At 35.6% G+C, this 16,089-nt stretch overlaps 1 protein-coding gene across 2 annotated transcripts; it reads left to right on the top strand.

The window, feature by feature from the left end:
* Nucleotides 1–4,630: 4,630 nt before the first annotated feature.
* On the top strand, nucleotides 4,631–8,684 carry LOC122077269 (glycerophosphodiester phosphodiesterase GDPD1, chloroplastic-like). 2 transcript variants are annotated; one of them, XM_042643158.1, is made up of 8 exons: nucleotides 4,631–4,829; nucleotides 4,905–5,086; nucleotides 6,414–6,473; nucleotides 6,573–6,653; nucleotides 6,759–6,959; nucleotides 7,086–7,181; nucleotides 7,294–7,490; nucleotides 8,124–8,361. In XM_042643158.1, exons 1-8 carry the CDS (start codon nucleotides 4,730–4,732, stop codon nucleotides 8,221–8,223), a joined length of 1,017 nt encoding a protein of 338 aa, XP_042499092.1. In that variant the 5' UTR covers nucleotides 4,631–4,729; the 3' UTR covers nucleotides 8,224–8,361. The 2 variants fall into 2 exon arrangements, with proteins under 2 accessions (XP_042499092.1, XP_042499091.1); XM_042643157.1 differs by having other exon boundaries at nucleotides 4,633–4,829; nucleotides 8,113–8,684.
* The last annotated feature ends 7,405 nt before the right edge of the window (nucleotides 8,685–16,089 follow it).

The following is a 16,089-nucleotide window of genomic DNA, read 5'->3' as shown; positions in this document are numbered from 1 at the left end:
AATACTGACATTCTCCAAGGGGTGACATTGTAAATTACCCTTAAAACAACTGAAAATAGTTAAATAAAAAAAACTATAAACCACACTAGGGTGGAAGAGGGAAAAAGAAAGTGTTTCAGAGATCTTACATGGAGAAGCTTTTGCAACTCTTCTTTGTTTATAGATGAATGATCCATTAGATTGATTCTTGGTTCTATTCCGATATCACCAATTACCTAGAACCCTAAAACCTTTGATATACCTTGAACTGTTGCCACTAGGTAGAGCTGTTCGAATGACTTCGCCACACAGACTAGTATTCTGATTCAATTAGGGTGTCCACCAATAGAGAAGCGCTTCTTAAACCCTAATTTAAACCATCAAATTGGAATCGATCTCATCATACTTGTATGAGTGGTATCACAATTCACACACACTTGGCCTTTTTTTCTTAGGGGAAAAAAATTGATTCCACCAAAACCAATTGACTATTGTACAATTGTTTTATAAATAAATTAGGGTAAACATCACTCCCCTCCCCCTGAACTAAGGCGAAATATCAACTTGATCCACCACATTTCTAAAAATATCACTCCCCTCCCCTACATGAAAAAGATGCTCTCTAACAGCCCCAACCGCTAGATTTGGCTGTTAAGTCAAGTTAATTTTTTTTATAATCCCTAAAATACCCCCTTTCCCCCTTTCTTTGAAAAATTGTCAAGGTTTGAGTTCATGTTTCCATATTCCACCAAAGCTTATAGTCCATGCTTTTACTCAATCGTAGTTATGTTTGAAATTTCTTCTCCCAATCCCAATCTCACAAACTCAATCTCAATCTCCCCTACTTCTTCTTCTTCTTCCATGATACAATTAACAGAGAGAACCCAATAAAGCAATCAAATTTTCTATATCAGTTATCCATCATCCTTAGCTATTTCCCTTTCTTTGCAAAGAAAAGGGAAAGCCCTTTTCAGGAATTGTTCATTCTGTGATCGGTCATCATCATATTGATCATCCAAATCCAATTGCCTAGCTTCTGTCTCTGTTCCGACAGTAAGTGAATAGACAATGGAGTATGATGTTGGAAGAACAAGGGAACGACGGTGGTGTCTCCGGTGATGGACATCGGAAGACCTACCTTCGTTCCATTTCATGGTCTCCCTCTTGTTCTAACCCTAGTTCTAGTTCCAACCCGAAACAACCCAGCAAGGCTAGGTCCTGCCTCCCTCCCCTGCAACCCCTTTCCATCACTTGTCGCCCCGTGGAAGAGTGGCCCAATCCCAGCTCCAACGACCTCGGCCAATGGCCCCATCCACCTACACCTAGCGCCAACTGTGGTCGTCCGTCATCCTCGTCTGCAGCATCGTCCCCCAGACACCTTGATTGTGATTTCCTGCTATGCAAGGACAATTTTTTAGAGAAAGGGGGAAAGGGAGAAAGAAGGAAAGGGGGCATTTTAGAGATTATAAAAAAAATTAACTTGACTTAACAGCCAAATCTAACGGTTGGGGCTATTAGGTAGCATCTTTTTCTTGTAAGGGAGGGGAGTGATGTTTACCCAATAAATTAAGAAAATGAGGGGTGTGTTTGGTAGTCAAGAGAAGAAGAGAAAAGAAAAGAAAAAATATTAAAAAAAAAAAAATTACAATTTTTTTTTGGTTTAAGAAATTCTCTTTTGTGCATGATATGCCTCCAATTAAGAAAAGATTCTTTTTTTGAATTTCAAAATTTGTCTTGGGAATTGTGAAGTTTTCTTTTATTCCTAAAAGAATAATTTTGCCAAAAACACATGAGAACAAATCTTTTCTTTTCTTATCTTCTAATGGTTGTGAACATCCATACTTTTTTCTATTTTCTTCTCATTTCTTTATTTTTTCTATTCTTTTCTTCTTTTTTCTTTTCTTTTCTTCTCATCAACTTCTTGTTCATCCACCGTGAAGGAAGAATACCCTTGTTATAAATATCCATACCCTTATTGAGGAAAATTTTATAGAAATTGAAATGAGCCTCTAATGCAAAAAATAAAAAATAAATAAATAAAAAATAAATAGGAATGAAAAAAATAACTCAAAAAATTACAATGCAAAAGTATATGTTATGTTGTTTGATGAGATACTTACGTCCAAGGTGAAATAAGAATCTTTCACTAGCAATGGAGAATAAGGTTATATGTTCATTACTTCATGTTTCTCTATTTATAAAGAATTCCCACTAACTGTAATACTTTTCATTATTATTAATTTAAAGAAAAAAACAAAGAAATGCAATTTTAATTAAAATCCACATAATACAAGACTTCAACCATCAACAAGGTATTTTTATCTATGAACAATAGAGTGTGGGAGTGGGAGTTGACGATGAACCCAAATTTCAATCACAAAGTCCTGTAACTTGCCTTTAGGGTTGCATGGATATTTCAATAATGTAAAACAAATCTCACTACCTATAGATAATCTTATCAAGTCACATAAATCCTTATATTGTACAACTGTTTGTATATTATTTCCTTTTTACGTGCTTATGGATGTTCCATTCTACACCTGGTTTAGATTCCCATTTATAAAATAACAGAGAAGTAAAGCAACGGACAAAAACCCAGGATTCCGAATAAAAGCAAACCCATGCAATTGCGAACTTGGCTGTGTTTGTTTGCACGGAAAGAAAAGAAAACACATAGTGGTTCACTGGTTCATATTCATGGATTTCCATCGGATGGTTTAAGTGAGACAGGCAGCATCCAATTATTTTCTTTACTGGTATGAGAATGTGAGGTACATCATACATGCATCAGTTTATCAAAATAGAGGATTTCCATAGGTGGGTGAGCAGTGAGCACAACGTTGTGGATCCCACATTTATTTTATAGGGTATAGTAATGTAAATAATTAAATAAAAAAAACAATTAGATAGTAAAAAATATAGCACAATTCAGACATTAACTAAAGTTTAAATTTACCTTATCAGGAAAAAAAAAAGTCTAAATTTAGATAATTGAATTTGTTGGGAGTGCCTTACACGGTCATACTTCATATCCTTCTAAGCATTTGAATTAGTTATTATGGACGAGTCGTCCACTCTATATTTGATCCATGATAACATATTTTTAAGCTAAAAGCATTATTATACCATCTCTCTCTCTCTACTAAATATTTGATCCATGATAATATATTTTAAGCTAAAAGCATTATTATACCATCTCTCTAGCTGTTTTATTATTTAATTAATTATTTACCTATTGTTCTCAACCATTTTAAAACTCGAATTGAATTTTATTCGGATTTGATGATGATGGGTTGGGAAGGAAAGGTGGCCAAGAGTGCGGTCATGAAAGACAATAAAGGATATAGTGGAAAAGAAGCCCATAATGCCACTGTGTAAATACTTATTATATTTTATCATATCTCAAATTTGGATTAATTTTATGTTTATCTGGATGTATATATACCTCTCTTCACCCTTTTAATGGTAAGAAATGAGACAAATATTTTCAGGTGAACATATTTACAGAGGATCCAAACCTTTGTTAGTTTATTCGCGTTTAAAACGTGTTTAAAACGCCGTCTTGTTTTTTTTCCGTTTTAAACGCCGTTTGCCGAATTTTTCACAGAAAGTCGGTAAAAAATGGGAACGGGACTATTTGAAGTTTTAAACGCATTTTAAATGCGTATCCGTTTTTTTTATAGTAAAAAAAACGGATATTAAAAATGGATACGTGTTTAAAACGCGTTTAAAACTTCAAATGAATATTATTTATATTTGTTTTGATTGTTATCTAGGTATTTAGAGAATTATTATGCCAATTTATGTCTATATGTTGTCTTTTTTTGACACCGTATTATTTAAATATAAACGTTTAAAACACGTATTATCCGTTTTTTATTTTTTCCAGTTTTTACCGTATTTGATCGTATTTTTGACCGTCCCGTTCACGTTTTGATCCGTTTAAAACATGCCCGTACCAAACAATGTTTTTTTGCCGTTCCCATTTTAACTAACAGACATCCAAACTCCAAACCATTTCTCACAATGACACTCTCTGTCTTCCATGACTATATAAGCGATAGGCAAAAAATTCTACGATGTCAGCGTAGGAAACCTCTCAGTTCTCGCCTTCTCATAATAAGTAGTAAGTGGTAACATATCTTGTCGTCATGAGTGACTCAGGACTCAGGAGAACGATTAGGCTTCACCGCTAAATTCCAGGCGTGCTCGGTAATGGATGACGTGTAACATATATCTAGATTAGATTCTAGAGTATTACCAAAAAACATATCTAACATAACATAATATATATATATATATATATATAGGGACCAGACAGGAGCAGCAGGAGGCATGAGGTCGCGTACCCGCGTACGCCCAAACGACCAGATATAACGGACGTTGAGGGAGAGAACAATGACGGAAAATCGTGACGGCTATCCCAAGGGTCAAGTCAACCCAACGCACAATCTGCTTCCCATTCTAATTTCCTCTTCCCGTCGTCTTTCTTCCTCTTCTTCTTCCCATGGGTATGGTAACTCCACAAAAACAGCTTTCACCATAGACAGTGACGGGTCTAACATCAATTAATTATAAAAAATTGGAATATCCCGTGGCATAATCCAATGATCAGAATATTATTCCACCAATAACACCGTTTCCCTTCCGTTAATTCCCTAATGAATGCCTCCTTAAATATTACTCCTCTCTACCTTCAGAGCTCAATCAAACAAATCTTTCACTCTCTAGATCTTCTCCTATTTTTGTAATGGCTCTTCTTAAAGCAGTTAATGTCTCCGACGTGCCCTGTCTCTATCAGTTGCCGGAAAATGCCACCACTGCGCTTAATTCCGCTCGCTTCTCTAAAGGTTAGTTCACAAGCGTCATAGCTAGTTCATCTAACATTTATTTATTTTTTGTTAATTTGGGTAAACTATTTGCAGGTAATGATGGAGCACGAGCTTCGTTGAAATGGCCAAAGTTTATGGTAATAGGGCACAGAGGGAGTGGTATGAACATCTTGCAATTGCCTGACCGGAGGTTGAAAGCCATTAAAGAGAACTCAATTCTATCCTTCAATACTGCAGGAAATTTCGGAGTAGATTTCGTTGAATTCGACGTTCAGGTCAGATTTCTTTTTGGGCCTCGCCTCGATCGATCCATCTCTGTTTCTCCTTTTCAAATTCAGAAATATTCTTTATTCAATTTCCTCGATTCCGCCTTATAATATCTCTGTGTCTGTAACGAAACACTACTTCTCACCACGTGGTTTGGCCTTTGGCGAGTCTCGCCGCTAAGTTGAACTGAACCGCCGTGGTTTCTGAAGATAGTGACGACTCTTTTTATCCTCTTTCGCTTTCTTCCAGGTGTTCTGATTATTGCCAAACTTTCAATCTGAGTCGTCCATATTGTTGACCATCTTCTGGATTCCACATCTAATTCTTTACCGAAAAACATCCACATCTACCGTATAGGAATTTTGTTCCTCACGCCTTTATTTTCTCCATGGACAATGATGATTTGGCATTTAGACAACATGTCTATTAAATCTAGGCATGGACCTAGCAACCCATGGCAATTATAGTGGGTCTATAGAAATTAGGGGAGCCAGCCCGACGACCCAACCATAGCATTACAAGATCTGGATTGGACTTTCAGCCTGTGGGTTAGGGAAGGTTGAGATTTTTAAGCCCAAGGTTGACTGGGCTAAGGATAAAACTGAGGCCTCGTCTGAAGCCCAACTCCAATCTTCTTCTTCTTCTTCCGGTTTTTTTTTTTTTTCTGTTTAATTTTCAACGGCCTAGTGACCATTACATAGTAGACCCACATAGGGGTCAAGAATAGGCCCATGAAGGTGTCAATAATGACCTAAGGCCACATTTCTTGAAAATGAAGGAAATTGGTGTAAACCAAGCACCGATGTATTTGAGAGGAGTTGATCAAGTGACCAACCCTAAGGCAAGTACTTCATTGAGCATTGCAAACTGCTAAGCCAAGGCCTAGGTGTGCCGGCCAACCCTAGTCATGTTTATATAAAGATGTAGGGGAAAGGAACATTGCCTAGTCACGTGTAGCCTTCGTCCAAATACAACCTCTTTGAAATAACCCAGGGTTAGGTTAGGGTTTTAAGGAATCCAGACCCAATCCTACCCTATTGGTATTAGAATTTTGAGATGAAAAGTCCTATAAAATAAAGGAAAAAGTTTTCCTAAACCAATTGGTTAATGATGGGATGTAACCAAATGTGACCCCATCACTCCCCCCACTTAATCTCCCCCACCCCTATTAATGTACATCCCGATGCCCAATCTATTCATCCTGGGTTTAGGAAAACTTGATCCTAAAATAAAAGTATGGGAAGTGAGATTCTTCTTCCCAAAAAAAAAAAATTTTATTGAGTGGAGCAAAGAACCTTATTTGAGGCTTTTAAACAAAAATGTAATATTTTGTAGGTGACAAAAGATGACTGCCCGGTCATTTTCCACGACGACAAAATCCTCACATTAGAAAATGTAAGTTGATTGATGTACACTAAACCACTTTTCCTATGTTGTATTCTCTTACTTGCATTTTCTTCTTTGATTTAATTCATTTTGCCATTTGATTTTCAGGGTGAGATATCCGAGAGAAGAATCACAGAGCTAAGTTTGGCCGAATTCCTTTCTTATGGACCCCAAAGAGAGCCTGGAAATGTAATTGATTTTGTGTCGTTTCTTTTATTCTCCTTACTGGGTTTTCTTCAAACGAATCCGATGAACATACATTGGCCTCTAATTCTTATATTATTGCACATTCAGGATGGGAAACCTTTGTTAAGAAAGGGTTATGATGGGAAAATTTACAACTGGAAAGTTGAAGAAGATGACCCCTCATGTACACTGCAAGAGGCATTTCAGAAGGTAAACCCTTCTATTGGTTTCAATATCGAGCTTAAGTTTGATGACTTAATAGTCTATCCAGATGAAGTACTCATCCATACCCTTCAAGCAATCTTAAAGGTATTCTATTCTAACCCACTGGACTTTTCTTAGATCAATTAATCACTTACTTTTTTGCCCTTTTGAATATAATTGATCACTGGGTTCCCTTTATTTTATCTTATTTGCTCTCAATTGGGTTTTTAGGTGGTCTTTGAACACGCCAAGGAGAGACCCATTGTCTTTTCAACCTTTCAGCCAGATGCGGCACGGTTAACCAGTATGTTGCAGAGCATCTATCCAGTAAGATCGAACTGCCTTTCATTTATGTGAGAGAATGGAAATTAGGAATTCTATATATTGTAATTAAAACAGAGAGATTGAGTTATAATGGTCATTGGTAATACAAAACCAGGTGTTCTTCCTTACAAATGGAGGATCTGTAACTTACAAGGATGTGAGAAGGAATTCCTTGGACGAGGCTGTAAAGCTTTGCTTAGTATGTGGCTTGCAAGGGATTGTGTCAGAAGTTAAAGCCGTCTTCAAAAATCCAGGCGCCATAAACAAGATCAGAGAAGCAAATCTTTCACTACTAACCTATGGCCAATTGAAGTAAGCTCTCTAAAAATTCTGTGTCTATTTTGGTGCCAAGCAAAAGAAAAATAATAGAAAATTGGTAGTGAGGGGAACGAAAATTGGAAGAGAGAGAGAGTGTTGGGGTTTCACACGAAAGCAATAATCTTTCATCCGATGTGAATAACCCAAAGCGAAAGTTTATAAGAATTTGTACGCCCTCACCTTCATGTGGGATTTTCTCCATACACAACAGAGTCTACTCCCCATCTTTGATACCATCTACAGGAACTTTGGTAGACCTTGCAATTAAAAATAACTATAAAGAAGAAGGTGCCCAAGTCCTTAGAAGCCTTTATACAGGAGTACACATGGCACTAAGATCTTTATCAAGAGAATTTTTCCCTACACTAGAGTTGCCATTCCCCAACTCTAATACCCCACCTATATGGACTTGGGTAGAGGTCATCATTAAAAGCTATTCATCATGAAGAAAATGGTGTCCAAGTCCTTATAAGTATTCACATCTAATATGAAATCATTGCTCTTTGTGGAGAACTCTAAAAGCCGGGCTCTATTGATTTTGATACAAAGAGGTTCATTTCATGCATTGCGCTAACAGCTAATTTATTTATTTTTTATTTATTTATTTATTTTTTAGTATTGTGCCAGAGGCAATTTACATGCAACATCTAATGGGCGTGGATGGGGTGATCGTGGATATAGTTCAAGAGATTCCAGAAAGAGTGTCCGTTTATATCAAGCCAGTTAGTGAGGAAGATGGCCTCTCTGAAGGGGATGGGCAGATCCAAACGGCAATAAGGCCCAAGTTCTCACAGAGTGAACTCTCATTTCTACTAAAGTTGATGCCTCAGTTGATACAGGTTACATTGTAGAGAAAGAAAATGCTTGAAGATGACACAGGACTTCATAGTTCTTCATGGTTCCTTGAAAAAGCTCTTAGCAAGGAGGATAACCCTTCACCTAAGGGAAATTGTATATAGTATTATGTATAATCATAGTTGGTTATTCTGAGTCTGTAACCATATCGAATTTATCCTTCTTTGTGTAATATAAAAATTACAGACGATCTTCTTTGTCCTTTAGGAGCTAAAATGATGGTACAAAAAAATTTGTTGTATTGTATTTCACTTTTTTTTCATCTTTTGGAAAGTACAACATTGTGCCAGGCTAATTGTTCTTGTAGCAATATAAATTATTCTCTTCTTGTTATTTGTGATCCTCCCAACCAATGTGCAAACTCATTCTTCTAAAATAGAGTAACAACATTGTCTAACACAGTTGATGAGGTGTTGTGGTGCCTTGAGTCCACACTTACTAGAAGGTCGACTTTGAATTGATCACTTTTAATTAAATTGATGTAAATCACTCGTAGGGAGACTTGGGTTTGACAAGTTTTGAGTAATCGAATCAAATTCATGATCTCAGCCCCTTGCTTTTGATCTTGATTTCAGAAAGAGCCACAGTTCTGGAGCTCTCTTCTCTCCGTCCACAGTGCAATTGTGTTCACTTGAACAGCCAACTACGAGACATGGAACCTAATGTGACTAACAAATTTGGGGTTTATACATTTGATTTTTTTTTTTTTTTTCCTTTTTGAAGGAAAACCGACGGCATGTCAATGCTCAGGGCGGAGGCTACAAAGGTGTGCCATGGATGGCGGTGGAGGACGAGCTGAGGGAGTCAAGGATAGGGCAGAGATGCTCAGGTGGTCATTGGGAGAGGGGGAGGAAGAAGAAGATGAGGGGAAAAAATGACAAAAGAACCGTATATGGTGAGGGAGAGCACTGTTTTGGGTAGTTTGGTAAACCCAAACATGATTGTGTAAATTTGTTAATTGAAACATAGGTTGGGTAATTTTATAGGGAATCCCAAAAGTGATTAATCAATTAGTTTTTCTTATATATATATATTCCCCAGCGGCCCAGCCCAAGTTGCTAGGTGAGTCTGGATCAAATCCATGGGCTCAATTTGAATGAGGCCTTCTTAGGATGAGGAGCTCGCGGAGGAGAATCCCATTAATATCTAAATTTGTGTGCAAGGTTTACATCAAAACATTATAATAATTATATATATATATATATAATTAGAATTTTTAAGAATAATTACTAGAGCATATAAGAGGTACTATTGATTAAAGCATGGAAGTCCTCGAATTGCTATTAGATATATAAATTTTTTTTTTTAAATTATTAACGAGGTTCAATATATATATATATATATCTCATACAGGTTGGTTGAATTATGGAAATTTAAACACCAATTAAGTGGGTGGTCCAAGGCACTGTTAGCAAAAACGGGTTTAAAACTTCGTTTTAATCAAGTTCTCATTTTTTACCGTTTATGCTTATCAAAGATACTTAAAAAAAAATAAACGGAAAGCATTTTCGTTCTAAACATGTTTAAAACACATTTAAACACGTTTCCGTTTTTTTGTGTTTTTTATGACTTAACTTGTTGAACAGAATGTCTACTTAATTAACCATATATTTTTCTCCCGAACTCTGATCCACTTGATTCTTTAGCCGGCTTGAAGCTAACTCAATGGCATATATTTCTCATGATATCACTTTCAACTCAATATCAATGCATAGATCCCAAAATTGAGATACAAATTGATGCATTTGCTGAAAAATGTTTCTAAAGTGATGACTCCTAACTTAGATTGAACACACATTACCCCAAGAGTGTGTTGATTATGTTGACAATAATGAGCAACATCATAGCTAAGCCACATTGCTCAACAAAACTTGGACATGTATGGTGTATGAATTTAGAATTGGTAGTGGATGATATTCAATTATATATCATAAAACTTATAATGAGACATGAGATATATATGCATTAGTTTTGGATATTGTAGTTATTTTGAACATTAGATGCAAGTATTCATGTAATAATTCCTTAATTTATAAGAGTATAATACCTTTTTTTGGTCTTGTTTGTTTAAAATCTACACCGTTTAAAACTCATACCGTCTGTTTTCCATTTTTTGTCGTTCTCTGTTTTTCTGACCGTTTATTTAATCATATCATTCAAAATGTTTTATTGTTTAAAACTCGTACTATCCGTTTTTATTTTTTTGCCATTCCCGTTTTTGCCAACATGGGACTCTTAAGCCTCCAAGGTGTGGATAACGCTATATTACATAAAGAGAGGTCAAGCATTTGAATCTGACCCATGTTTACAAAATATTTGGAAGAGAGTTTAGAAGAAAATAAATGGTTAAAATTGGGTCGCCTCAAATGGTCTAGAACTCAGGCACTAGTTAGTGGGGTTGTCCAAGTTTGGTGAGAACAATTCTATTGAGTTAGTGATAGGGTTGAAGTTAACTCAAGGTTTAGACGTGGTCATGGACCATGTGAAGTGATGTGATGATTTGAAGGTAGAAGAAGACTCCAATGTGATAATATAATGGATGACGATGACAAATGGGTGGCTGGTCTTGTGTTCTAGGAGATTCAGCAAATCTTCTCCATCTATCTATCCATAAAGGAAGAGTAAGGTCAATTTGGCTTCTTCAATTAATTGAAGTGAATGAACAGTGAACTCCATCTCTATTATTTAAGATAATTAGTCAATTCACTACCCAATACCCATAGAACCACTTGGTAGCATTGGGGTCGTGATTCCAACATCAGGAGATGGGCTTGTAAGTAAGATGAGGAAACCAATTAAAGATCATATTAATCCACACTAAAATCTCTTATGAAACATCGATGTGGGATCAGTCTCTCATATGATTGATATGAAATCGTAATAGGTCATTACGTTTTTTAACCGACATTTATAGTAGTCCACTCCAGATCAAGTAGGCCTTTCTAAATGGCTATACAATGCTCCAGGGTCCCGACTTGGCAACAGGTTACTCCTTTCATGCGAAAGTGGGGACCAAAGATTAGAAACCACTAAACAAACCTTAAAATTTAGTCAAGGAACCCAAGCCATATCAATCCACACCAAATTCCTTAGAAAACACCGATGTGGTATCAATCCCCACATGACTGATATGGAACCGTAACAGCTTATAACTCAAGGATTCGAGAATCAGAATTGATCAAGCTCGATCCCAAATTCCTAATTCTGGCTGATCAAGAGTGTAGGACCATACTGGGTTTCTAGGGTTTGGACTGACTCCTACTGTATCTGAATAGGATGCTAAACCCAATCTAGATTCCGTTTCCTAATGAAAGATAAAGTTAGCCATTATGATGAAATCCATTTTACATCCGTTTGATGGGAAGGGAACACATATGAACCCTATTTGGAGAATTTTACTCAAAGGTGTTAGTTGACAGAGACTACTACTTTAGAAAGAATGCTTTCGCAGTAGTCTTAAGTTTGATATATATATCCATCCCAATGGATATGGTGCCCATTTTTGAAGAAAATCTCATACTGCTATTGCTGTCGTGTTTCACACATCCTTAATTTGGTCAATTTTCCCAACTTCAATTCCTTTTCACCCGTAATGATGAAATCATGAAATTATTTTCGTGTCAACCCTCATCCTTGAATCTTTGTATCTCCTTCATCGCGTGGTGGAAGTGTACTTTACCTTCTTCTGATTTAAAAAAAAAAAAAAAAGGAGAAGATGTAACAAAAATTGAATATTTGACAGATGATTTGATTAGATCATGTGTCAAAATTCAGACGCAATTTCAATCTTATACTCACCCCAGTCAATGTTTACTGATATCAATGCCAATATTGAGATATCGATATCTCGGCCGATATCAATACAAATCCAACTATGCTTATCAGATTGGAAACCCTACAACTTCTTCTTTTTTTTTGGGGGGGGGGGAGGTTTTGAAGGTTACTTTTGTGAGATTCTTCTCGAATCCAAATCTCCAAATCAACCGTATAAAATGAAATTCAACCTTTTAAAACCACTAACACACATATATGATGTGGGCATGGAGTATGGACCATATTTGTCACCTCATCACCGCCTTCCCTCACAATTCAAAATCAAATGGCTTGTAAGAAAAGGAAATCCTCTAAGAAAATAGTAAATAATGCAAACAGAGAAAAAAATGAAAGCAATACGCATTAAACTCTCTAGGAAATTCTAAATAGAGAGTGAGACAACTTAATTGATGAAGGGTAGAAAGAGTTTTGACTTTGCTTCCGTCCTTCCTTCATTTCCATCTTATTATTCTCTATCACTTATGTTGGATTCACCAAGCAAACAAGCAACGGCCTTAGTTGGTTACTTTATTTATTGGTTGTAAGAGAATGTTGCATGAAAGGTATCCCATGGAATCTGCATTCTAGAGGATCCAAACTAAGGTTTGAAATTTCGGATTTTATCTATTTAACTAATTCAGATCGAATTAATCGTCAGAGTCCAATACTAATTATCTGGGTCAGGGATGAAATTCTAAAACATACCTTAACCCTAGTGTCTATACAAAGATCAATTGACTAAAATTTAAACAAGTTTTTACGTATTTAAATTCTCTGCTGTGAGAAACTGTTGGGTCTTCACTACCTTCTCGCAGAAGATTTTGTGTAGCTCCGTGTATTCTAATTGTGATTTAAATCAATCAATGCTATCCATCTCCTTTTTTTAAACTCTAGACCTGGGTTAATTGTTTTTTAAATCATTAATTAAGAAAAAAAAAGGAAAGATAAACAAAAAACAATCCAAATTGTGAGACAAAAAACAAATCAGAAAAAAAATATTTAATTATGTTGTTAATTATTATATGTAAAAGGACAAGCAGATTATAGAAAGAAATGTGAGGAGTGAGAAGCATATTTTACACTTCAAAACGCAATAATTGCAGTCTTTGACGTTTCTCTTTCTACTCCTTCAACAGTTCAACACCCACACGCAAACTACTTTGACTCCTCAACCCAACACCAACAAAAAACAGAAAAAGAACAGGAAGACTAGACTCTAGAGCGTGAGAGATTATCAAAAGCAGCCGTTATTTGGCGCCGACTTTTCTTTTCCATACTATCAAGTGGCCTAGAGAGAGAAAGACCAAATCTCTCCTTCTTCTTCTCTCTTCTCTTTTTAACATTTTTTCTTTCACTTTAATAGTTTGTCGAGAGAGAGAAAGACCGGAATCTCTCAATCCTTCCCTTCTCCATACGGAATCAGAGCTTTTTCTTTCAATTTGTCATTTGTCATTTGTCATTTGTCATTTGTCAAACGGTGGAATGCAGGCACCCCTAGTTTAACCAAACCCTCCAACCGTCCCACGTTACCGTATTCTCGTCTCTTCCCTTCCTATCTTTCCTCTCTTACCCTTTTAAATCTCATTAATTACAGAATTACTAATCATCCTCCACTGTCTTATATTAATGGAAGTGTTTGAATAAATAGTTTGATTTTAGATTTTAAAATGAAATTAATTATTAAATGATTTGATTCAATTTTGAATTGTTAAAGAGATAGTTTCAAATACTGTAAAAACCATTAAACCAAATATCAACCCATTCGTTTAATGAATTATTTTTACTTCGGACCAGTTGTTCCTATGGATGTAGTTCACGATATCAACAATGGTATCAACCATCAATGATATAGATATCAATATAACGATTCTCTGATACACCCGATCTGATCCAATATCAATACCAAAAACCATGGTTCCGTTAGTGAGATATTGATCCGTTTCATAATACAATTCACAAACTATTTAGGAATTGAGACCTCCTAAGTTTTGAAGTGGAGGTCCTATTGAGATGCAAGAATTTGTAAGGAACCTGATACGGCAAGAAACCAATCATTGTCACACCAATATTTATGTGAATCCAAGACACGTGCCTACTTGGATTCTGGGTTCTCATCATCCAAACTGAACCTTCCTTCATGTATCGATGATGCATTTGACATGGTTGACCTATCATTGGTTGGGAAAGCCGGCTTATGACAAACTATGGCACGCAATGCCAATAACCTCTCAAAGGGTTAGGGATTCAAAGAACCGAATCAGGATTTGAATCCAAGCTAGAATGGATAGGAATCGGTCTAGATAGGTCTCGAAATCATATAATCTTGCCATTTAGAGGTTTGACCCTTTTTATATATATTAAGATTGAATGAATCGTTCTTGAATAGTGATGTAAATCCCTTTGCACGGAAGTCCCTATTTAATGTGTCTGAAGATTTGTCACATTTCATTTCTTGGCTTCTCAAGCTTTGCGAGTTTGAAACTAATGACCGTACACATGTTTATCATCATTAATAAATTTATTTATTACTTAAATAAATAAATAAGAAACAAATCATTCCCGATACTTGAAACCATGCAAGGGGTTCAAAAACACTTGGAGAAATGTAAAGGAATATACAAAAGGTAGTATTTGAGTGTGGTTCATAAATTCTAGAAGGGGTTATTTATTAGAAGTTTATGGAACTCTATATCAAGTGTGGGACCATGATAATATTTTTGCTAGATGAAAACCAGGGTCATCAATCAAGTCTGACTATGATATTTAAAAACCATAAAAGAGGTGAAATTCGAATTTCCAATGTAAATGAAAATGATATGTGGTCCATCTTGCATGTCTACTTGACTATTGATAAGAGTATTTGTGGATGATCTTTCCTCCTAAGGCATCATGTAATCTAAGACTAAGTTTTCCTTCATATTTTTACATAAAAAACATTTTGGTTTATATGTGGAGAAGAATTCTGTTTCCATTTGTGATGTACCCCATGATTCTATGATTGGAGTGTGTCACCATTACACTTTCTCTAATTTATAAATCAAAATTATTCCTTCCTATTGCAATGCAAAAATAGTGGTCGCCATGGTGAAGAAAATAAAATTTTTCCTTTATCATGGGGAGACAAGTGCAGAAAAAAAAAATTTTGATAAATGTTTTATACCATATGAGAGAGCTAACAAAGAGGAAAAAAAATTGTACATGTCAATAGAGGACATTTATATGAAAAAAAAATTATACATTAATATTTTGTTTGGTAAATAATTAGATTAATATTAATTAGGACAGGGGATCAACACACCAACGCATTGAATGAGGATATCATATGGTTCGTATATAGGAGGGCCCAAATGTTAGGAAGCAGAGAGTGTAGAGGACTACTGTTTTGGAAATGAGACCATTTCATTGAATTGGGCATTTGGTTCCATGTTGCACCAGGTTTCAAAACAAGTCCTCTTTCGTTTGAAGAAGAAAGCTGAAGAAGTATGATCATTCTTTTTCCGAATGAAATTAAGTTTCTTTCAATGTGGAGAAGGTAATAGAAATACTTTGTTATTGTACATAATCAAAAATACATTTTTTTATACTGATCAAAAGATCAAACATATATGGTGAGGAGATTCTTTCTTCACCATAATAAGTGAAGAGAATATGAATCAAAATATATTATTTAAGGCAAAAGTTCTCCCAAACTAGTATTCGAGAAGGAATTTTACAAGCATATATTTATATGTTCATACATACTTATCGTTACTTGACAAACTCTACTTAAATTGAAATTTGATACGTAAGTTAGGTTACCTCGGAATTTATATTACCACAAAATTTCAACTCTCATTTGACGTGCCACATAAAAAATCTAAGTGCCCATCAAAAATATTATTTTTCTTTTTTTTGGTAAAAAAATATTATTTTTCACCATCTAGGA

Source organism: Macadamia integrifolia, chromosome 4, assembly GCF_013358625.1.
Source record: "Macadamia integrifolia cultivar HAES 741 chromosome 4, SCU_Mint_v3, whole genome shotgun sequence".
Classification (NCBI taxonomy): domain Eukaryota; kingdom Viridiplantae; phylum Streptophyta; class Magnoliopsida; order Proteales; family Proteaceae; genus Macadamia; species Macadamia integrifolia.
The sequence above is the reverse complement of the archived record's forward strand: the minus strand, read 5'-3'. Positions and strand labels throughout refer to the sequence as shown.